At 39.0% G+C, this 23,668-nt stretch overlaps 1 protein-coding gene across 1 annotated transcript; it reads left to right on the plus strand.

The window, feature by feature from the left end:
• On the plus strand, positions 1 to 20,095 carry LOC140239837 (WSCD family member AAEL009094-like). The gene is made up of 4 exons (XM_072319659.1): positions 1 to 358; positions 16,980 to 17,159; positions 18,712 to 18,915; positions 19,616 to 20,095. The coding sequence occupies exons 1-4, from the start codon at positions 1 to 3 to the stop codon at positions 19,984 to 19,986; spliced, it is 1,113 nt and encodes a 370-aa protein (XP_072175760.1). The 3' UTR covers positions 19,987 to 20,095.
• The last annotated feature ends 3,573 nt before the right edge of the window (positions 20,096 to 23,668 follow it).

The raw sequence follows: 23,668 nt of genomic DNA on the forward strand, positions 1-23,668 counted from the left end.
ATGAAAGTCTTACGGCGAGGGTGTAAACAGTGGTTGTTGATCGTCGTGTCTTCGATTTTACTGCTTTTCCTCCTTCATAAGACGCCATTTGTGACGCTACCACCGTTTCTTATTGCCGACGCCGTGCGAAACGCTCATCAGCAGTTACCTTGGCCTGGCCAGTGGAGGGACGATGTCGCGAAGGCGGACGTTCCCCGTCTTGCTCAACCCATCGGCCGCATCGCACCGGGTGATAATGACTCTCTCGTCGGGGCAAATGCCTCTGGAGATATTCTCCCTGTTAATCTTAGTCACTCTCTCGCAAGCCATGCACTCCAAGCAGTTAGAAATGACCAAACAATCGACCAAGTTCGCAAAGGTAAATCACTTTATTTGTATGATACATGTCGACACCATTGTACTAAATTAGACCAGGACTTACTCCTTCTGTTAATTTCTACCCATTTGTTTATTAGTAGGCCTTCTTCTCGCAGCAAAACAGATCTGTTCTAGGCCTATTTTGTCTGACAGTTGCATATTATCATTATTATCATTTTAGAGTTTTTGTTTTGTTTTGGTTTGTGTTTATCTAAAAAACATTGTCATCTCAAATATCATCGAAGGCCTTTTCTTTGAACAGTCTGTCTGCTCAATTAAATCATTATCCTCTTCGTCTTGCTTCCTTCTTGTTGTCGTGCAGTAGAGACCAACACTGTCTTTTAATGTTTTCGTCAAAAAATCTGCTTCCTCTAAATGGCGACGCAGGCCAATATCTTCAGCTCATCAGACATCATGTACCGTCTGCTTTGTAATCTACCTCACCGTCTGTCATCTCTCTATCATTACGATATGTTTCAAAATGGAAAGCCACGCCGTCGCTATGGAGTGTTGAAAGGTTGCATCTGGGGTAACTACTCGCCGAGTATACTAGTAATTATTGTAGTAGGCCTACCTTGGGTGAAAGGCCTGTGGTGCCGGATTAGAATCACTCTTGAAGACAGCGCGGAAGATTAATGCACACAATCGTGACAATAGTACAGTGAGGGTCGTGCTGCAGACGAGGGCATTGTCATGCCTAAACATCACGCATTGTCCTCTCAATCCCCCTGCGCAAATTTTACGTAACTAAATGCATTATTGGTGTTGTATAGCTTCACCCGCACAAACATTGCGATAGTGTGTTGCATTTTTCCATTTGCTTTGCATTGGCTTTGGTCAAAAAAAAAAAAAAAAAAAAACTGCTGTTAGACATGTTCAGCAGGTGTATTCGTAGGTTTTTATTAATGCACGTGAAGAAGGACCGCAGAGTTACTATCAGAATTATGCTAGTAGTTTCTTGTATGAGAATGACTTGTTTTTGTTACGAGCTATCGGTATAATTTTATGGAAGACCTCTACCTTTCTACTGGTGCGCGGTTGACAAAAAATGACGTGGCACATGGTTTGAATTAGCCATTTTTCTAGATTTTCTTGAGGGATATGGCATGAAATGGTTCATAAGAGCCCTCTATGGCAGTTAGTAATGTTACTTGACAATGGTATCGCAACCAAAAGTTGAATTACTGTACAACTTACAAAAACGGGGTAATATCTGTAGAATAAAATTGGATCTATTCTGCGGGAACATGATCTTTTACAAAATAAGTCATGGCAAAACGACTTTACATAGAAGTGTCGCCCGAATCGGCTGTTTTGTTTTGTTTTGTTTTGGTTTTTTTTCTTCATCGCACCAGCTGCTGCTGTGTACAGAGGCGATCTAAAGATATCTGATTTGGGATACTGAGTAAATTATTAGACGTACTGTTGACACATAAATCAATAAGTGAGTCTTAAGTATACAATCCATGTCACATCCTAATCTATACGTGTAAACGCGATATCACAATGGCGTACAGTGCACTCCTGCTATAACGGACTCGGTTATAACGAAAGCTAGGTTACAACGAACAATTCAGGCCGCAACATTATCTGCTCTATTATAATTTCTTTTACTGTTTATTTGTTCGATTACAACGGAATTTCAACATAGTGAAAGAAAAGTGCCAGTGCCGAGGACTTCGTGTATAATATGAACTTGAGTCCACTGTACATTGTTGATAATGAAAGAAACAGAAAAATGATATGTGCAATCGTTCTTCAATGGTAGATATTAAGTCAAATAAATAGTACAGCTGTACGATCAACGCCCGAAGATTGGGTTGCAGAAAAGAAAAAAAAAAAGATAATTGTCTTTGAGATCGTTCTGGTGAAACATTGACTGCATGGGGGGAAAAGTCGGATAAACGGCACAGGCCTCCACACACGTATTCAAAATGAGATGCCTCCGAGTCATTCATGGGGTACGTCTAACTTGACAAGAGAAAGAATGATGAAATAGGATGAAGGGGAATCTTTGTAATTTTAAGGGGATCCCAAACCCAAAGAGCAATGTGGATTGAGTGAAAGCAGCAACATTAGTAGAACACATCAGTGAAAGTTTGAGGAAAATCGGACTATCGATGCAAAAGCTATGACTTTTTTAAAGTTTTGGTGATGGAGCCGCTTGATGAGGAGACTACTAGAGATTATGACGTATGAGTGGACAATAATAAAGAAAATGTAAAGAAAATTCCACAAAATTTCTTTTTTTTTCATGAAAATTACAAATTCCATCAACATGATACTGACATATGTTATTGGTAGCAATCATTCCACCTGCTTTCTGAAAGCGGCTAGTCAAGTGCGCTTTAATTATGCTAGAAAAGTGAATTTTTGTGGAATTTTCTTTACATTTTCTTTATTGTTGGCCATTTATACGACATAACCCTAGTAGTCTCCTCATCCAGCGGTTCCAACACCAAAATTTTAAAAATTCTTAACTTTTGCATCGATTGCCCGATTTTCCTCAAACTTTCACTGATGTGTTCTACTAATGTTGCTGCTTTCACTCAATTCACATTGCTCTTTGGGTTTGGTTTCCCTTGAATAATGCACGCGTAGTTTGTATGCGCGCGTGGGGAGGGGTGACTGCAGTCTGGGAGGGCTCAAGAGTACATGATGATAGGGCCTACGTCCCCCCCCCCCCCCCCCCCCAACCGTCTGCCCGCTTCGACGGTTCGACGGGTAGAATCTCAGGATGAAACCCTCCGAAAGTTATGGGTCATATTGTAATAATAATAATAATATGAACACTTGTAATGCGCCGGTATCCATCATGAAAAGATGCTCATGGCGCAAGAAAGAGAGGCAGAGAGAAAAAAAAAAAACAGTGAAAAGGAGGTATGAGAAAAGGAATAAAGGAAATGTTTACGAAAAAGCTTGTCTAAATAACCAAGTTTTAAGTGAGCTCTTAAACTCACTTAGAGAGGACAGATTGCGAATGTTGTGTGGGAGTCTATTCCAAAGGAATGGGCCAGCATACAGAAATGATCGATCACCCCAAGAATTGTGAGCTTGTGGTACGGCAAGTAGAGATGAGTTTGAAGACCTAAGGCGCCTAGAAGGATTGTAAGGGGTAATCAAACTACAGTTGTAGTGAGGAGCAGTTCCATTTAATGAATGAAAAACAAATAGCAGTAACTTGAACATGATTCGATAATGAATGGGGAGCCAGTGTAGAGAGATAAGTAATCTTCCTTCTTTTTTATCATTTGTGCTTTCTCGATTTTTTCTTAATTTTTTATACGATACTTGCAGCCCAGCCACCCACCCGCCCCCCGTTCCGACGTCCATTGCAATATTATAAAAAAAACTCCACCTGAGAAGAAGTGTCCAAACGACGCCTATAATGGTTTGACCGTGATGTCCATTTGCCACATACTCTGGTAGACGACATCACCAGAAGATCTCCACCTAAATGGCCGCCCATTGTTAGAGAAATCAGTTACAAAAATGCTGGAATATGCCCGGGGAAGAAGCCAAATTTGTAGTCCAGGGAAGAACCGAGTGAAGGCGGCTGACTGCTCCGTAGTAGAGCAATGGACAGACAGTTCTATGCAATAGTCAGATATAATAGTATGCGTACTGATGGTTGGTGATGAATTCCCGTCCCCCCTTCTTCCCCCCCCCCCCTCAAGAGAACGTGATGTTTTGCCCCAAAATTTTCGCTCGAAATTAATTTCACTGGAGTGTAGCGAGAGATGGTGAAATTGAATTAAAGTGATTTCCCATTTGACGGGTTCGAATCAATGGGACTTTTCATAGAGTCAATCCGATAGACATGTCAAGGCATACCATTAACCGAAGGAGGCGGATGAGCAGAGTGCAAGATCCAATCTTTGTTATCCGGCCATGTCGGGACCAGCAGCAACGCCCGTCCGGATAAAAGATTTGGCACGATATAGCTTATGGGAGTAACTCGTCAGTTGAGAATGATAAGGGCGTTAAGTTGCTTCTAAACCCATAGTGTTCGGGACAACTTACCGTCCTTCTCATTCTCAACAGACGAACTATGTTTATACATGTACATGTAACTGCCGACCTAGTAGCAGCTTAGCGTGCCTGGCAACAGTGGTGTCATGCTAGCCTACGTGAGATTATGGTCGGCCTTTTCTGAAATTGAAACATTTTGATATAAAATTACGAACATTTTTTCCCCAATGGGATATTCATTATTCTACATCAGACATTATTATATTCATCTGAACACGTAATGCATCATAATATTTCAAATAACATCATAAAATTTCAAATACAATACTTTGAAAAACAAAACTGACTCAGGCCATCATAATAAATAATACATTTCAAGAAAACAGGTGTCTAAACAAAATTCCAAACATGTTTCAATTGGAAATTTTGAAGGTAAATTCTGTGAGTTTTGTAGGAGTTTTAATTGAGTTTGAAATTGTTTGTTATTGTTGTTGTAGTTGTTTTTGTTTTGCTTTGTTTTGCTTTGTTTTTGTTTGTTTGTTTTTTGTTTGTTTGTTTGTTTGTTTGTTTTATTTTGTTTTTTTTTTTTGTTTTTTTTTGTTTTTGTTTTTGTTTTTGTTTTGTTGTTGTTGTTTTCTTTTTGTTTTACTGCATGAATGCGTCCGGATGATAGAGACATCTGGAAAAACATACCGCCGGATAATCGAGACCGCACTGTAGATAACCCGGAGAAAAAATGAGATACCTTGGTTTATCTCACGCTCTCCTTTACATGGTACATCGTTCAGGCGCTCGGTTTAACACTGCGGCAATTGACAACAAACAAACCATGTTCTTTTCTCGACGCTGGATGCGACTGGCACGTCTCGACTAAACAAGGACCGCCATCAGCTAGGGAGTCCCCCCTATATACGCTTGGGAGCGTTTACCGTAGTGAAGGTCTCCCCTGATGCAGATTTTACCACCTGGTCCGACGCTGTACCTGTGCTGGAAGACAGGTTACAACCTTCCCCCTTCACTCCTAATCATCATCGATGACTGCTACAGTGTCACGCAGGACTGCCTTTGAGCACATTTAGAAAGTGTATACTATCATCATTATCGTTAAGTGCTACTTCATAATGTTTTGTCAGGGAGGTGAGTCTCACCTCCCTGGTTAAATTTGGTTCAGGTGCATGCCTATATAGGTTAGCACGTGCTCGGCGCATACTCAGGCACCTACATGAACGTGCTACTAGACTATTCATATTGACAAATTAATCATTAAACGATCGTTAAAGCATAATGTCATGCCGCACCATACAATTCACGTGTAAACAACAGTGTGGATTGAGATAGCGCAAAATACACATGATATGATATTGCGGAGGGAAAAAAAAAAGAAGAAAACGAACAAAACTAATTTCTATCAGTAATTTCAACCCTATTCTTGGAGAGAAGGCCCTTAATCAACATTTAAAATTCGTTTCATATATATTTTAAGAAAATGCTGACAAACTAATAAACTTGTAGAGCCAAAGTGCAACTTCGTAACACATTAAGATTCAATTTAAACGTACAGGGCAAATTGGACAAACAGATTTGGTGGAGATTTCATCAGAATCAAACCTAAAAGAAGTTGTGTAAGAGTCTCACAAGTTTTCTAGAAACAGTGGGTCAAGTTGCAACCTTGTATATTGACACCTGGAAAAGAGATGTCATCATCTTATAAGTCCCAATGGACCTCTAAAAACCCATCTATTTATTTATTCTTCTTTTTTTTTTGACATTTTGTGTTGCATCCTTCATAGGTGGTGATTTGGCTCAGTCGGTAGCGTGTCTACTTCAAGATCCAAAGGACCCGGGTTCGATTCCCGAGTCTGGACTGAGCAATGTTGTGTGTAATGATATCGTCCCCTATTAGAAGCAAAACACTCTGCCCCTCGGATAAAAATGGCGGTCCCGTACGTGAAAGAGACACAACTCATGCACGTAAAAGATTCCACTTAATTCATTCACCTCAAAGAGCAAGGTGTTTACCCCTGTTCAGTGGTCTCCCATTGCATCAAACTGGACCCCATGAAAGACAAGCTAGTAGAGCTGAATTGGGCTATCCAGCCATCTTCTCAGATGGAAAATAGATAAAACAGACAAACATTCTTCGCATCAACTTTGAATGGCAAACATGGCCTTTGCATATGTCTAATAATTTTATCTATGTGTTTGTACATTCTTGACTCTTGTTCGTAAGCTGAATCTCGTAGAATCGTCTCCAGTCAGCTTTCGTCATTGGCTGCTCCGCTTGATTGACCGGTTTCTCTGGCCCCCTTTGATTAGCTATAAGTCGCTTTGCATTAACCCTGTCTCAGGACTGTGTCTCCGTTTCATCTCCATCAGTCGTGTTTCTCTCGTTGCTATGGTTACTTATGGCCGTTTTTTTCCCCAGAAGCCGTTATTCGACCAGTCTTCCGATACGTCAATGTGCTCGAATCGAGACCCACTCCGTTAAAGGGAAATTTTACGCTCTGATAAAGCTGAACGCTGCAGAAGCCTGCAGACTAACTGAAGTGTGTGTGTGTGGGGGGGGGGGGATGATGATGATGATGATGATGATGATGATGATGTATAGCAATAGGTTGCGATTGATGATACAATGAGTATTCAAGGTTAGAAGTTATACCTATGTAGGTCGCAACAATACTTCGTCCTATGTCGGTTCAATTCTCGAGTTTTGAACTTATGTTGAAATGCACGCGTTTCCCTTACGTTTCTACCCTATCAACTGCCTATACATTGCATTTTTAGTATGCAACTCGCACTTTGGTTTCGTGGCCTCGAACAATGCATCCAGTACGATATCGATGCCGTCTCCATAGATATGTTGCCAAATCGAATTTCCCATGGGTTAACTTTTTTTTTCTTTTTTTTTTTGGCAATATCACTCCGATACGCAGCGGAAATTTGACAATTTGAATGTATCCAAACTTTTCAAGGTCCTTTGTGTTGTCGAACCATTTCCGCAAAAGGTATGCGAAACTCATGCAGAGTAAGTAGATAATCGATGTCACTTCGGATACGATGCAAATCAAATCGAAACGGAAACGCACCGGTTTAACACACTGGGATGGTGTAGTTTTGGTTCCATTGGAGATTAAGGCTTTAACCTTATGTGAGATAATTAGAAACCACTTTTATGAAATATTAAAGAGCGTACAGTTCTAAGAGGAACTCAACGTTTATTTGATGAAAATTGGTTTTGAAATGGCTGAGGTATACAAACACAGAGTAAAACAAAGTGGTCTTAATAAAAGGTTGGTCCCACATTTTATTAGGACCACTTTAGTTCTATATCTTAGCCATTTAAAAACCGATTTTCATCAAATACACTTTAAATTTCCTTTTAGAATTGTTAGCTCTGTAATATTTTATGTGAGTGGTTTAATTAAATTATTTAAATTAAATTTAAATTAAATTATTTGCTTCAGAACGGTCTCATATTCAAGTAATGTGCAGTTTAATGCCCCGTCACTGTACAGGCATGCTAACCTGAAAAACATTATACTGCACATTACTTGAATATGAGACCACCCATTCTGAAGCAAACAATTTTCACACAACAATAGATACATAATGTACTCTTAAATGAATCCCACAAGGATTGGAACAATCATCCCTCAGCATTCCCACTGATCGGTATACTTGCCATCCCCTCTAAGATCACTTTGTTCTACTTTATGTGTTTTTTTTTTATGTTTCAGTCATTTCAAAACCGATTTTCACCAAATATACTTGGAGTTCCTCTCATTTCATAAAAGATGATATGATGACATTTTTAATTGCTATAATGGCAACTCTTTGTAGCAACAGCCAATCTTGAAGCAGTATTCTTGTCATTACCAAAGCACTTGGCATTGCAGCAAGAGCTGCTATTGTAGCAACTCATGAAGCAGACCCTCTGTGCATTCACTGGTAGTATTGGAAATATTACTTATATTACACGATGATCCTTAATATGTTTAGGATGTACATCATAACTCAGTAACCACAAAAACTCAGTAACTCAGTAACCACCGTAACTCAGGGACCACAAAAACACACAAAGTAGATAAAAGAATTATAATACAATATGCTCTTTAATATTTCATAAATGGTTTCTAATTTGCGGCCTATCTCGCACAAAGTTAAAATCTGAATCCTCTCAACCAAAACTATACTATCCCTTTAACTGGTTCATCTGAACTGGTGTTACTAACTGGTTACTGAGTTATGATGTACATCCTAAACATATTAAGGATCATCGTGTAATATAAATAATATTTGCAATACTACCAGTGAATGCACAGAGGGTCTGCTTCATGAGTTGCTACAATAGCAGCTCTTGCTGCAATGCCAAGTGCTTTGGTAATGACAAGAATACTGCTTCAAGATTGGCTGTTGCTACAAAGAGTTGCCATTATAGCAATTAAAAGTGTCATCATATCATCTTTCAGTATGAAATGAGATCCAGATGGGGAAAAGGGGGAAACAAGCAATTTTCATGCGGACTAAACAATTACAATAAAAATGCATAAACCTTGTGAAAAAGAAGTATATCATTCCTGCATGTATTCCATATTTCAAATGAACATCCCCTCGGCTTCCTCCTATGAACTTGCCCCTCAGTCTCGAATCATGTCTAGAACCCCGGTCTGTCTTCCGCACGACACTCGCCAACGCTTGCCCGTCCGCCTCTCTTCACCAACGTTTCACGCTGACAGAATACATCCGTCCGCCTCTCGTCCGATCTCGCCGTATACCCGCAATATCATCAATTCGATGTTGCCTATCATGTAAATTGTGTTAGCTTTGCAGGCTAATTTAATGACACCATTCATGTCATTCGGTGTAGCAACCAAGCGCTCTGATCGCTTAGCCAGGCAGAAAGTGTCGGTGAGGGTGAGATAGGAGATGCCTCGGCCTTGTGAACATTATTGACCGTGTCAACCAGGAAGGAACAGAGCAAAGGGATCATACAGGTGTTTTTGTTGTTTTTCTCCCTTACGCGCCGAAGTTGAGCAGCAAAACGATGTTAACACGCTCACATTGAATTGAGTCAGTTGGATTGTGATAGAATCCAGACGTTAAAAAAGTCATTCTCACGACCTTTTAGAGCTACATCAAGTCGCATGGGGATTTGAATTTAACTGTGAAGATACATCAACGTGCATCATCAGAAACCGACATTTGAGAAGGGAAGGAAAAACGGTGATCGAAATCATCATTTTCCATTTCGTTTATCTAGTGCAGTTGATATAATCCATTGATATTCAAGGATATAGGCCTATGTGTTAATATGGGTAATTGTAAATTGATAAGTAAGTAACTGAATGAGAAGGTCGTTGGTTTGTGCAAAAATATACAAAAGATATTACACACTGTGTACAATATACAGTGTAAGTACGTGTATGTATATTTTAAAGTGATCGGTAATGCAACTCAAAGTTTTTTTTTTTCTTTTCCGTCCTTATCTTAACTGTTTTTTTTTTTCAGAATTAAGGTCAGCTTTACAAATAAAACAAAAGCTCTCGAAAAATGAAAGATGATGCCATTCCTAAAAAGGTACTGTTTACCGTTGAAAACAGTGATTTCCAAAGTATTCAAGGTAGATAGCATATTTGATGCATATGTGCTGGTCAGTTGTATCACAGAACACCCTAACATATAAAAATTTCGCAATAAAGCCTAAAATATAAGAAGATATCACTATTTTCCCCGCTAAACCATAAATGTAGACGGTTTATAGAAACATTCTTATTATAACTTTTATTCAAATTTTGTATGTTTAACAATACTTAACATTGGCTATGCTGATTTACATATTTACATTGGCTGTTTCTATCCCTAACTCGCCCTTAATTGTTTGAAGCAATAAAGTTAGATTTTTGTTTCTTCTGCAAATGGTAAATAATGTCTTTAAAAGGAAAGGAATGCAGACATGATCATTCCTCCGTCTTGGATGTGAAACATCTCGCGACAACCAGCCAACAGTGGTAATACGATATTTGGGTTAGGGTTAAGTTTATCATAGGATTTAGGTTTGTAGTTTGATGTGAGGATTAGGATTAGGGTTATTTCTGTGGGTAGAATTTATACTTGGCTAAGCATGCAGATATTTCATTGGAGCAATTGTCGCAGGAGCAAATGTCATGGAACTGCCGACAAAACACTGCGAATCCCTTGCGATGAAAGTTCGAACTCTCCCTTTAATCTCGCCACAATCCTCTTCGTGAAGTCTCCCAGTCTGATACTATTGCGACTTCCGGCTACCACGTATTGAAGGGAGCACGTCCATGTCGCGTTGTTATGGTAAGTACTGAAGACATCCTCGGCTCGCCGCGATCACTACCACTGACCCATCACTTGATGTCAGAGCTCTCCCCGCTACTACCTGTCGAACTCGATACACGTGAGCTGCCTTGTGAAGTGGATGTGACGATCAAAAACAAGAAAATAAGAAGGGTGCAGGAGAGAAAGAAAGAGAGGGTGGGATGGATGAAAAGAGAGGGAATGAAATGGGAAAAGGGGAGAGAAAGGGAGGAGGGTGAGAAGAGGGTAGAGTGAGTTGGATGAAGAAGAAGGTCAAAGGGACAAGGGGTGATCGGGAAACGAAGAATGCCGAGGCATTGGGAGACGGGTACTGACGGAGAAGGTATTGAAGATTAGTAGAAAATGAGAAGCAGAAGAAAGAGATTGTGATGAATAAAGATAAGAAGAAGACAGAATAGGAACTTACAGAAGTTAGGGCAAGAGAAGCAGTATAAGAAGGAGAAGGAGAAGAAGAAGAAGATGAACAAGATGAACAAGAAAAAGAAGGTGAAAGGGGAGGGAAAAAAAGAACCACAAAAAGTGGTCAGCAGACGATCGAAGGGCCAGAGGAAGGAAAAGATAATGACGAAAAAGATGACGACAATGAAGAAGAACTGAAGAAGAAGAAGAAGAAGAAGAAGAAGAAGAAGAAGAAGAAGAAGAAGAAGAAGAAGAAGAAGAAGAAAGCAAAGAATAAATGAGGGAGAGAGAGCAATTTGTATTTCTAGAGACTTTCTGATTGGAGTAAAACAATATGGCTGGTATATTTATGTTGTTTGTCTCAATATAGGTGCGTTAGATAAACAGAACATTTAATGGTACTTTGCTACTTTTAAAGGCGATGTGCGAATCAACAAAAGTGCAACCCGAACCCAGTAATGAAAGATTATACTGGTATAGCCATTATTATTACATAATTCAATGCAGAAGAGTACACGGTGCATGTAACTGAGATGCTTGTAATGATGTGTGTTTGTATTCTACAAAACTCCAGTGACATGACAATATGAGTGATTTCACCTTGCTATATCTTAAAGACGATTTCATTATTTTTTTAGTGCACGATCAAGCACGTGGCAGAATATGATTAACATACATGAGATAGAAGATTTTCCATACAACCAACAAATTTTCAGGATAGTGACGATAAAGTGGTGGTATAGCTGCAAAAGTGCTAGCAGACAAAAGTATAAGAAGTAGGATCTATAGTCAGACTAGAAGGAGAGGGAGAATTTGAAAGAAGAAGAAAAAGACAAGAAGAGAACGAAATGGTTAGAGGCAGGAGAAGAAGAAAATGAAGAACAAAGAAAAGAAGAAAAAAAAGGGAAATGAAGACAAGGAGGAGAAGAATATAACATAACGTAACATATAACATAACAGAACATAACGATAATTGTATATTACTACATAATCAGATTGGAGCTAAATCACCGAGAGAAAAGACTGAAAGTGTAACAGAAAATGGGACATGAATCTGAGCTATTGCGGTTATTTTCTCAATGTTTCTTGATTCGTGTCGACGTAGCCTTATATTTTCTCAATTCCGGTGATTTTCTTAATGTGTCTTTGTTTGATGTCGACGTAGCCTAGTAGGCAAGAACTGCTGAATTATCCCAGAATCGATATAGAGTTATCACTTCCTTCTTCAAGAAATTTTCCCACAAGTCTATCTCTATTTCACAACGGTATACAGTTCATTGTAGTAAGAATGAAACCGAAAAATAGGTGATCTAAATGGCAAGAAATCTTCATCCGGTTTCTATAGCAATTCTTTCTAAATCCCGCCTACTCGAGATTTAAAGCTTTAGCACGATCCCCCCCCCCCCCCCCCCACACACACACACATAGTTACAAACGCACAACGGAACCTCAAGTTTTGATGACATAAGCATCAAGGCTCCAGTGGAAATCATCATGACATTGTTAGCCAGATTATAGACATATTATTAATATTACAATTATTACCATCGTACATTTTTTTGAACACTGCCCCCCCCCCCCCATCCTTCCCCCCCCCCCCCTTCTTTTTCTCTCAACACAACTTAATTCAGCATAACGCAATTTCGGTGCGAAAGTCAGAATTTTTCGCTTTGATTTCGCGTCATCTTATCTACCTTATTTGCATAAGTGTGTAGTTGCTACTCATAACACTGCTTCGCAAAGACTTGTTGGATTTAGACACCATTCACATGAAGTTCTTACAACATCCGAGCTTGATACAACATGTCTACCGTATGGTCTGTTTGATGTTACTCTATTTCGGTTTTTAATCTTGTTTATTTTTATATCATTCAAAAAATAAACAATACTTTGGAGTATAACTAAAGCACACAACATGCACAAAACACATTTCATGAGCATAATCCAGGAAAACGTGTACATTAATTTTCGGTCATTTGCTGATATTTCAAATACAAAAAAAAAATAATAAACCAGACAGAGAGAGACAGAGATACATACATGTAGAGACTGTAGAGAAAAAAAAACATGAAAGAAACCTAAGAAAAGCTATAAAACTTGTAGGATTTGCATGTAGACCTATGAGTTCTGAACATTATGGAGGTCGGAAATGATTTGAAACAGACCAAATTGAAACAGATCAAAAAGTACGAGTACGTGGAAGATGATTATAGATAAAGACTGATAGTAATAATGATAAATAATAATGATAATGATAATAATGATGTAATAATAATAATAATAATAATAATAATAATAATAATAATAATAATAATAATAATAATAATAATAATAATAAAAATAATATAGCAAAGCAGACTTGAATATTTGGAGGAATTGCACTTTTACCCGAAGTCTTTCATCGCTTATAATATCATGCATGTCATAGAAATGTGCAACATCAAAAAAAAAAAAAAACTACACACAAAATGAATAGAGCAAGAGAGAGATTGTATTGCATTTATTTATTTATTCATTTATTTATTCAAGATTTCATGCGTGTTCACAAAATAGGAGTGCATACAAAATGTATGCAAGTACATCTCATATAGCCAAGACAGAATATAATACGATAAGTATACATTGATAAGAAGCAGTTACAGAAATAGTATACAACTCTAAGAGAGCTACATTATTCAAGGTAACGAACACGCAAAGGAATTGCAACATAAGCTTAAAGCTTGAAAATCGTTGCAACCCCCGTGCACACAATCTATATGCTTGCAAATAAATGATGAGTTGGGGGGGGGGTATTTACAAAGAGAGGAACATGAGGGGGGAAAGAAGAAATGCATGTGTGGTGCCTATTTGTCCTGTCGGACATTGACAAGAGAGAACACAAAAAAAAAGTTTAAAGTGTCAAATCATTATAAGCAAATTATACTGATTAGATTTCTTATAAATCCCATTCAAATGTCGATTTCAGGGGAAATATATGATCACAGGCAAAAGCGAACAAGACCCTTTTGCAATGCCTAGATTGTTACTGTAAAGCAAGGAATAGTAGAAAGTGAAACATGCAGACAGCGATATGAGTGAAACCATTATTTTGATGACCCGACATCTGAGATGGTGAGGGAAATTAATACGTACGTGATACATCAAGAAGATCGTGCCCTGGCAAACCTTGGGAAGAATAATTGGGAAACTTGATACACTTAATTATCAGCAAAATCATGATGAGTGATCTTCTGAGCACTGTGATCGGGCCATACAAACAGGTGGGGGAATGGGCAATCAGAATAAATAGAAAGTGTGCTATAAGGCACTCTGTGACTATACGTACTTTACAATAAAATGGCAATAGACGTGGTATAGGCGAAAGAGGTACTGTGGAAGTAGAATTATCTCTATACAGTGGACTCCCGTTGATATAACGCAGTCCTCGGGACTGGCAATTTCCAGTCTTTATATCGCAATTTCGTCATAACCGAACAAATAAACAATGAAAATACATAGACCGGACAATGTTACAGCCTGAATTATTACTTCGTTGTAACCGGAATTTCGTTTTAACCGTGTGCACTGTACCAACGACCATTCCCCCCCCCCCAAAAAAAAAAATAAATAAATAAATAAATAAATAATAATAATAAAAATAAACAAATAAATAAATAAATAAATAAATAAATAAATAAATAAATAAATAAATAAATAAAAAAATAGCCAAAGGTTAAAATAAAGATGTGGAATTAATCGCGATATCGGATAATAATTTTGATAGCGCTAACATTATGACCATGACAGATGAATGATAATGAATTGTTTACCTCGGCGTCTAGTGAAAAATGAGATGAGGTAAGATAATTGCATCGTGCTATATAAAAGTGCCATTTTTAAGTGATCAGCTTGTTTTACATAAATTAGATATATATAGTGAGGTATACGACAACAAAAGACGGTTTCGTCTGGCTGTGTAATCTTATGATTCGACTGTCTTGAAGAAAATATTATCTTCTCCTTCAGTAAGTTTTCTTCACATTCAAGCAATTAAGTCCACCTAACACAGAACACACTGTAGAGCCAAAGCGAATATTGACTATCAGCGGTCGTCCCTCCTTGTTCAGACTTTGGAATTTAGGGCAGCTTGTTTGATAAACTTATAGCAGATAATTTTTGGAGGTTTTTTTTTTTCATATGTGTAAACGCGAAGATTTTTTCTTTCTGTTTTCTGTCGACAAACATTGGCTAATAAGCTATGAGCGGTCGCATCATTATCAGTTGACATTATGTCCGCACTTTAATTCGCTCGACAGTGTAAAGTGCACTGGTCAAATTGAAATGACTATATATATATATGGACTTTGAGTGCGCTGGGCATGAAATATTGGAAAAATGAACCATCTGACAATAGTGCCCATATGTAAAGAAGAAATGGCACAAAAAAAGAAGAAAAAGAAATCAATGCTTAGCAGTTGAAAGGAAGAGATCGATGAGAATGCGGTGATGCCTTTGACGTGTGATGACGAGTTCATTTTAGTTTAATACACAAAATCCATGATTGTCTCCTTACGATACACAGTATTTGTGAATACTGCAGTGGACTGTTGAGGTATACAACCTGGATAGTGTTTCCAAAAATTGTAGGCCTATATGGTTTCAATATAAAAAAAAAATAAATAAAAGACACGCAAGGAAAGAAAAGTCAGCTTTTAAATCCAGCCTTTCCGGGAAAGGTAGATATTAGACATCATCTGAACTAAATGTATACAGCACTGTCGTTTAGTGCTGGTTTGCCCTGGCTTGTTGTGCGTACAATTTCTTGATCCATTGCCAGTATAACAGATTTATATCAATCTCAGAAATACGGACATTTTGTTTCCTTCAGTATAGATAAAAATCATGTGTCGGCAAGTTTGCTATGAAAGAAAGAGATTATTAAGTAAAGAGGTGAAATATGGGGTGTGAGTTTTAGTCATTTCGTCTCCCTCTGTACAAATGAAATTTGTATACATCGCAACTGCTAATCTACATTTGTACAGAGGGAGAAAAAAAAAACAAAAAACGAAAAAAAAAACACCCTTAGTTTGTCGTGTATTAACCAAACTCATTGATTATAATAAAATGTGATCGCATTTCTAGCGGAACGAGAATCGGGAATGCGTTACCCTGACTGTTGTCCACTTCCTCAGGGTTTATAAGTGAAAGGGTCAATAGGATCACCGGCTCCTGGACTCAAACACTTGACCCTTAATGGCGATTGTTTAGTGAAGAGATATACAAACAACGTGAAATGATTGTAAAGGTGTTAAAAGACATTGGGAAATAGAGCGTCTTGTCATCAAAGGATTTAACTCCATCCGGCATTTATCAGTAGTAGAGTTGAGGAAGTCCTATCCCCTACTGAAGAATTATACACGAACGTTGGTCAAAGTTACACCAAGGGCAACCATGGTATTATGGGTCCAAACATAGTTGTAGGTCCATGGGACAACCAATAGCGTTTGAATCACGAGCACTACTTCACATTTTCACTCAAGTTTTTAATGTACCAATTTAATTCAAGCGATCGTGGGTTGATCATTTCACTCTCTTTCTCTACCTCCCCCTCCCCCCCCCCCCCGTGTCCATAACATTATTTATAGTAATGCATCACTTACTACACAGCAGGCCTGGGTATCTTCGCATTGCAGTCCCAACTCCATAAGGACGTCACTTCTTGTGATTTAATAACGATAAACGTCCTTATGTAAAAAGTCGTCTATAAGCTTCAACGGAGTGAAAATTTTATCAGCACCTTTGATTAACATAGCTCAGATTCCCATTCATGATAATATGCAATAAAGTAAACAAGAATTGTCTACTCTATTCCCTTCATTCATTGTTTTGTCTATGTGTATGTGGGGTTTTTTTTTTCACCTCTATAGTGAAGAACGTGTCTTTTGACATCTGCCGGAACGCTGACTTCACGAAACGTATGTCTCGTCCAATGATCGCCCTGGCCAGCGTTCCCGGCTCCGGGAATACCTGGGTCCGATACCTGCTGGAGAGGGCGTCGGGAGTCCTGACGGGAAGCGTTTATCGGGACAAACATCTCCTCGCTGGAGGTAAGAGGGCTCATAAAATACCTGTTTAGAATAAGGTGTCATGATCGGAAAGATAACTAATTACAGGTACCAGTCTGCTTCTCTTCTTAAACTACACTTGACCTTCATCTTCAAACTGTAGTATTGATACCTTAGCATTGCAAAATGCACTTGTTTCCGAATAGGATTCTCGGCAAACGTTTCAAAATTTCAGCAACATGCCTCGGTAGCTATTGGAGAGTAGCTGTCAGACTTTGCAGCAGCCCCAATAATTTCAAAAACGGGATTTTCTGCAAACTTGGAGCGTATGTCTTGATTGTTCAGCCTTCTCCCTGTCACTATATAAACGTATAAGTGGCAAACTTATGTTAACGTATATGGTGATTTTATCATGGTAATGGCATAGTGTATGTAAAGGTATGTTGGGGACCCCATAGTCAAACTTTGCATTTATATGCTATCGGTCTGCTGTATTGCTGTTCCCCTTGTGTACGTATGATTATAATGTGCATTGCAATGTCGCAAGTTTATTGTTATGTTATCAGTGACAGTTTTATTCAAATCCTGGAAATCCTTGCACTGATTTTTTTTTCTTGCATACTTTGTGTCAATTTGTTATTGTACGTGGAGATAAAAAAGCACAGAAATTAACCCAGACGTATTTCAGTGAGCATTAATTCAGAAGCGATATAAACATCTTGACTATGAGCCGACAGACTTGATTATAATATGTTTCTTTCACCAACCAACTATCCTTATAAACATGTATTTTCCTCTCCATTGCCCCCCCCCCCCCACCTCCCCCTTTACCCAACCAGGGAGGTGTAAGAAAAGGAGAGACAACTCCTGCTCTCCTTTGAAGGATGCGCGGCACCGCCGAGAAGTTATGCGCTTAACTACAGGTGGAAATCAGGTGCTTTGACAAAAGAGAGCATCAATAATCGAGACTAGCGCTCTCACATCTAGAAATACTTACCCCTACTGCATTTCGCTCTCTCTCTTTCAATGTGATGGCAACAATGAATTTGCGTACCTTGAATTGGAGCAGCGAATCAAAATGCAGTGTAAAACTGACAATTTTAACAGCAAATAGTTTAAAAGCACGCTGGTGCACGCTTTAGCGGAGTACTTTATTTGAAAGATCAAAATATCCCAGATTAAAGGATAGAAAACTAACTTGCGGAAATGTGCGCACTATAGAAAAATATTAGGTTTTTAAGAGGGCCTAATTTTCATTTCATCTCGATTTGCGCATTACGAAGAAACTAGAAATACATGTTTATAACATTGAATTCTTTCTTAAACTACTCTTAATCAATTCGAGTATTTCATTTAAAATTTTACTGGGGAATAAAGCTTGTAATTCAACGAGAGGTAAAATGCGTTCTTCGTCTCCGAACTTCGCCTTGCAACTAGAGCGGTGCAGAGCATGACTTCAAAGCGTATAGTGGAATGCTAGACATCCCATTGTAACGCTTTGAAACCAAACATGTGCTTGCATGAATTACGAACGAGTTGTCTCTCCTTTTCTTACACCTCCCTGACCCAACCCAACTCATTCTCTTCTTTCAAGGTTTCAGAGGGGAGTTCGCTAATCCCGCCATGCGCAACACGCTGGTGATCAAAACGCACGATACGGGCTCAGCGAAATCCACGGCTCACTACCAGGGTGCCATTGTGATTGTAAGGAATCCCTACAACACGCTGCTCTCCTACGCGAACCTGATCAACGCAGGACACACGGGGTGGGCAACTGAGACCTACTTCAAGTCCGAAAGTACGTAAATATTTGACATTTACAAAGATATTACAAGAAGGGGACTTGTTTGAACGCACCGTGGCGCCTCGTTTCTAGAACGCGAAGGCGAAAAGACAGCTTCTTAAAATTCGCGAAGGTTTAGATTCCGGTCGTCTCGCCCTCCCATCATAAATAGTAACCTTGGTGAGTGTTAACAAGTCGCCTCCTTGCTGCAGTTTATGCTGCCGCAGAAGCAGAATTCACTGATTTGTGTAGGTACTCGGTGATAAGATGCGGCCTATAGAGGGGAATTTAACAAACAAAGAATTTCTTGGTACAGTAACATTGTTATGTAGCACCAATCATATGACATGTAACGAATTGTTGAAAGATCACGCAAATCTACAAGGTGTTCAGAGAGTTATGTCCACAATCATGCCCCTCTTGACAAAGGTGCATAGAAAAGTACCTGGCAGTGCTGGGGAACTTACAGTACTAAATGGCAGGGCCCTCTGGAAGAGCAGTCTTAACTGTGAAGAGACTACCCTGGGTAAATAACACCATTATCACCTTCATTCTTCCCGAATACCTCAACTTTAATGCACACTAGTTATGTCCGTATGTTTTACAGGGAAATATCAAAGCAGGCGGAATCATGCTGATAACGTTCAAACCCTAGACATCGTTCTTTGAAGCTTGCATCTTCTCTACTACGTTTACTTTCATTGTTCTCTTCCAGAATGGGACAGATTTATTCAGAGTGCTTCCATATCTTGGGAAGACCGGATCACATCATGGCTCCCGCGCAACAACGTCCGCGTGCTGTTTTACGAGGACCTCAAGTCTGACCTCCGCAATCAGATCATTCAGCTGCTCCGCTTCCTCGACTTCCCCGTCGACCACGATCGCCTGGACTGCATGGAGGCCCATCCGGAGGGTGACTTCCATCGCAAAGCCAGATACCCCGGTGGTAACGATCCGACAACCTTCGACCCATTCTCGGACAGACATAGGGAAATCATCGATGAACACGTGAAAAGGGCTTCTGATGCTCTACGAAAATATGGCTTCATCGACCATGACCTGTCCTACGCGGGGTTAGAGAGGTGACCTTCGACCTCGTGACCCTCTGGATGGACAACCACAACTCGCATCCATTCCTGTCACCAGTAGCAACGGCTAAGGCAATGTGGAGCGGTAGGCGGACCAACAGGTATACTTGGGCAATCTACGTTGGTGGATAATTCGGACCAATCATCGGTTCGATTCCATGGACCATAGATTCGTGAGGAAAAAGAAGCTGACTTATTTTCCCTCACTATAGACGCACTGCTTCGTCATCTTTAAGTTAAGTAATTATACTGCATCATCGTGGGTGCGTAATTGTTCGAATCTATTGTCTTGAAAACTTGACCAACTCGGTTTGCTTGTGGCAAATCCGGAATGTCAGGTTTGATGAAAATTATTGACATGGATGAATGCGACGTTGCAAGGTACTAGGTGAACAGCAGCGATAAATCGCCTTTTTCTTCATCGACTCTCAGTGGCTTCCAGTATGATGAGCGAATGTTACGTTGACAGACTATACTAGGGCACATGGGCTATTCCCTATTGATCTTCGTCTTCCTCTTTACGACCATGTCAGAAGGTCAAAAAATCACTGATGTGATGTTTTCGTTTGCTTCTTGGCATACACACAACAGGATGGTCTCTCACACACCTCCCTGCACACACGAAAGTGATGCGTTGAGGGTGTTTTATGGGTGTGTATACTTAGGCATCGTCAACACATAGAATGTGTCAGTCTGTCAGTAGACGCCTGTAGCCATGGCAACGGATGATCGCTCATTTTGTGTTCCATATCACAGAGTCCACCGGGGACACGCCCTTTCAAAAAGATTTGACAGGTATCCTACGCAAATTCGCGGATAATTTGCTAAATCATCTGAAGCGCACAGGTGTCTACAGTGGAGTGGACAGAGCTTCATTGACCATTGCTTTTAATCTCGAAAAGCCATGAGAAGGCTCTGGACCATATTTGAACTGCAATTATGGCTGCCTAACAATGCGTCGTGACAATCAATGTGCAATGGAATGATAGTGTTAAAACGACTGCTGCATACTTTTATGACACTGGAAGTGTTTAGTCTTTTTGATATTAAGCAAAATACAGTAAGCCCCGTCATTACTGTTGGTAACAATACTGCCCTATAACAGATGTGTAAGTTAATTTAGAGTGGTGGTCCTCAATAAATTATGTTCTGAAGATATCTACGCTAATTAGCTGACAGGGAATGACCAATGATTTGAAAATGAAATAAAAATGCACTTTGTTGTCTTATTGTTTAGATAATTTTATGCAATTAAATGTGTACATGTAATTTAGACGTAACTTGTCAATCCATTATGAATGTGAAGACAATGTTTGTCCTTTTTTTTAATCCACATGGTGTATTGATCAGTTTACTTCTACTTGCATTGTTACGTCATCCGTACAAAGCTAGAAATTGGCGCAGCACACGGAAGTTATGAATTTTCAGTTGGATTATCAGAGTTATTATTTCATCAGAGTTATTATTATTGTTATCAGAGTTGCTATCGCAGTCTGTTGATATGAAGTAGTCTTCAATAGTTTTGTAGAATATTATTCAGAAACCTTTCACAGGGTATGTCTACTTCTCACCTCCAATGTTATGTGTTTGTCAGAGTTTGTTTTACTTTCTGATTATATAAAATTATATTCTTTTGTAAATTGTTGTTTTCTAGACCCAAATCACTCTTCTCATTGCTTATAAAGTTTGGAATTTATGCATAGTCACGGAATCTAATTTCTGTATCCTCGAAGTTTTAGCAAACACTGTTATGTCTAGACTCGATCAAGAACAACTCTCGCAATATTTCTTTTTCTTTATTCAATTCCTATTTGGGTTTATTATTTCATGTTCTTATTTCTAAATCTGTGGCAAATAGCATCTGTCAACCTCTCTTTCTAATACTAGCCCACCCTTTCATCTTTGTGATGATTTCAAAGAATTAGCAGTGTTACATCTAAGTTTTCCACATGCAGACGGTGACAGGTTCTTGGTAACATTTCTGCTATTCCAACTTAGATGGCGCTATATCACCACTCATCTTCGCTCACTGAGATGTTCCCATATTCCATTTCTGAACGTCGGGTGGCGGTGCCCTCAACGTGCTCAATAAAATGTGAAAATTTGAAGTTTGTTCGTTTGTTCACTTGTTTGTTTGTTTGTCTGTTTTGTTGTTTGTTTGTTTTATTTTTCTATCAGACAAAATGGCGGGATATTCAGCTGCATAAGCCCGTCTTTCATGGGGTCGTAGTTGTGAGTTAATTATTTGGGGCAGGCCACTTCGCCCAGGTTATACACCCTGCTCTTGATTTGCGATAAATTAGTGAAGCGGACAATAAGATTTAAAGAGGAAATCCACCTCCAAAATCGATAAACTCCGGAAAAAAAAAGAGGAAAAATAATCCTTACAGAACGTTTCAAAAATGTCAAAAAAAAAAAACACGATAAGTAATAAAAAAGATAATTGTGACATTTTGAAATTTCACATTTTTTCGAAAAACATTTATTGACCAGTCCTTATGAATATTCGAATGATCGAGTTGATGATGTCATGCCCTTACATTTTTTCCCATACCAAATATATCAGAGGTAGCATTCGTTCGTTTTTATGTTGGGTGGTTTTAAGGCAAGTTTATTAATACAGCAATGCTGAAACATGAGATTTTTGTCATTTCTGCGTATGACATGAATAAGGCATTTGAGAACATGACATCATCAACTTCGTGATTTGAATACTCATAACCACTGGTCAAGAAGTGTTTTCCGAAAATCGTGAAATTTCAGAATCTCATAATTTCATTTTTATCCAATTTTACTCTTTCTTTTGAAATTGATTAATTTTTAGTGTGGATTTCTTCTCTAACGTACGTTGGTTGTGACTCTCTCACATATTGGACCTCCACTATGGTATGTCCTATCCAAGGGAAAGTGTGTTTTGCTTCTACTGGAGGGGACGGCATGGTTACACAAAAGACTCGATCGCTGGGTTCGAACCAGCGTCCGAACCCAAGCCATGCGATCGAAAGACAGGCAAATTCGCTTCCGACTGAGCCACCTTGCCGAATGGACCTCGAAGTGTCCTGAAAGTGAGATGTTTATGTAGTACTTTTTGGTTCTCATCCTGTCTCTTGTTCCGATAAAAAATTAGTTACAATAAAGTCTAATTGCAATACGATCATGGCTCCTACTTAAACACTAATAGTGTTTATTTACGGCGATTAGGAAAATTGCTGCAGTAAAAGTAACTCGGCACAAGAATTCATCGATTTGAACAAATTTTACATGCAATACTTTCTGCTACAAGGGATAAACACCATTACTGGCTATCGGGCGAAAGCTCAGTAGTCTATAATGGATATGACGCCTGTCTAGCAATTTGGAGATCCTTGGTTTGAGTCCAATCTTAGTATGTGTATGCCCATGATTTCTGTTATCCTGTCTACTGATAAAACACTGAATAACTGATGCTGATTTACGTCGATGAAGGGCAATTTGTCAATCAGGTACTAACAGTAAAAACGACGACGATAGAGTTCATTGATTTGAAATGACGACCTCTGGTGTTTGAGGGCAGGCCTTATCTTTAATGTTTTCCTTTTTTTACCCTGTAGCCTTATGTGGTATCGTTTTTCTTTCCTGTATTGTTGGGATGGTATTTTGATACTTTGTTAACATGCCCACTGCAGCATTATCAAAACAAG

This window comes from Diadema setosum, chromosome 16 (assembly GCF_964275005.1).
Source record: "Diadema setosum chromosome 16, eeDiaSeto1, whole genome shotgun sequence".
Taxonomy (NCBI): Eukaryota; Metazoa; Echinodermata; class Echinoidea; order Diadematoida; family Diadematidae; genus Diadema; species Diadema setosum.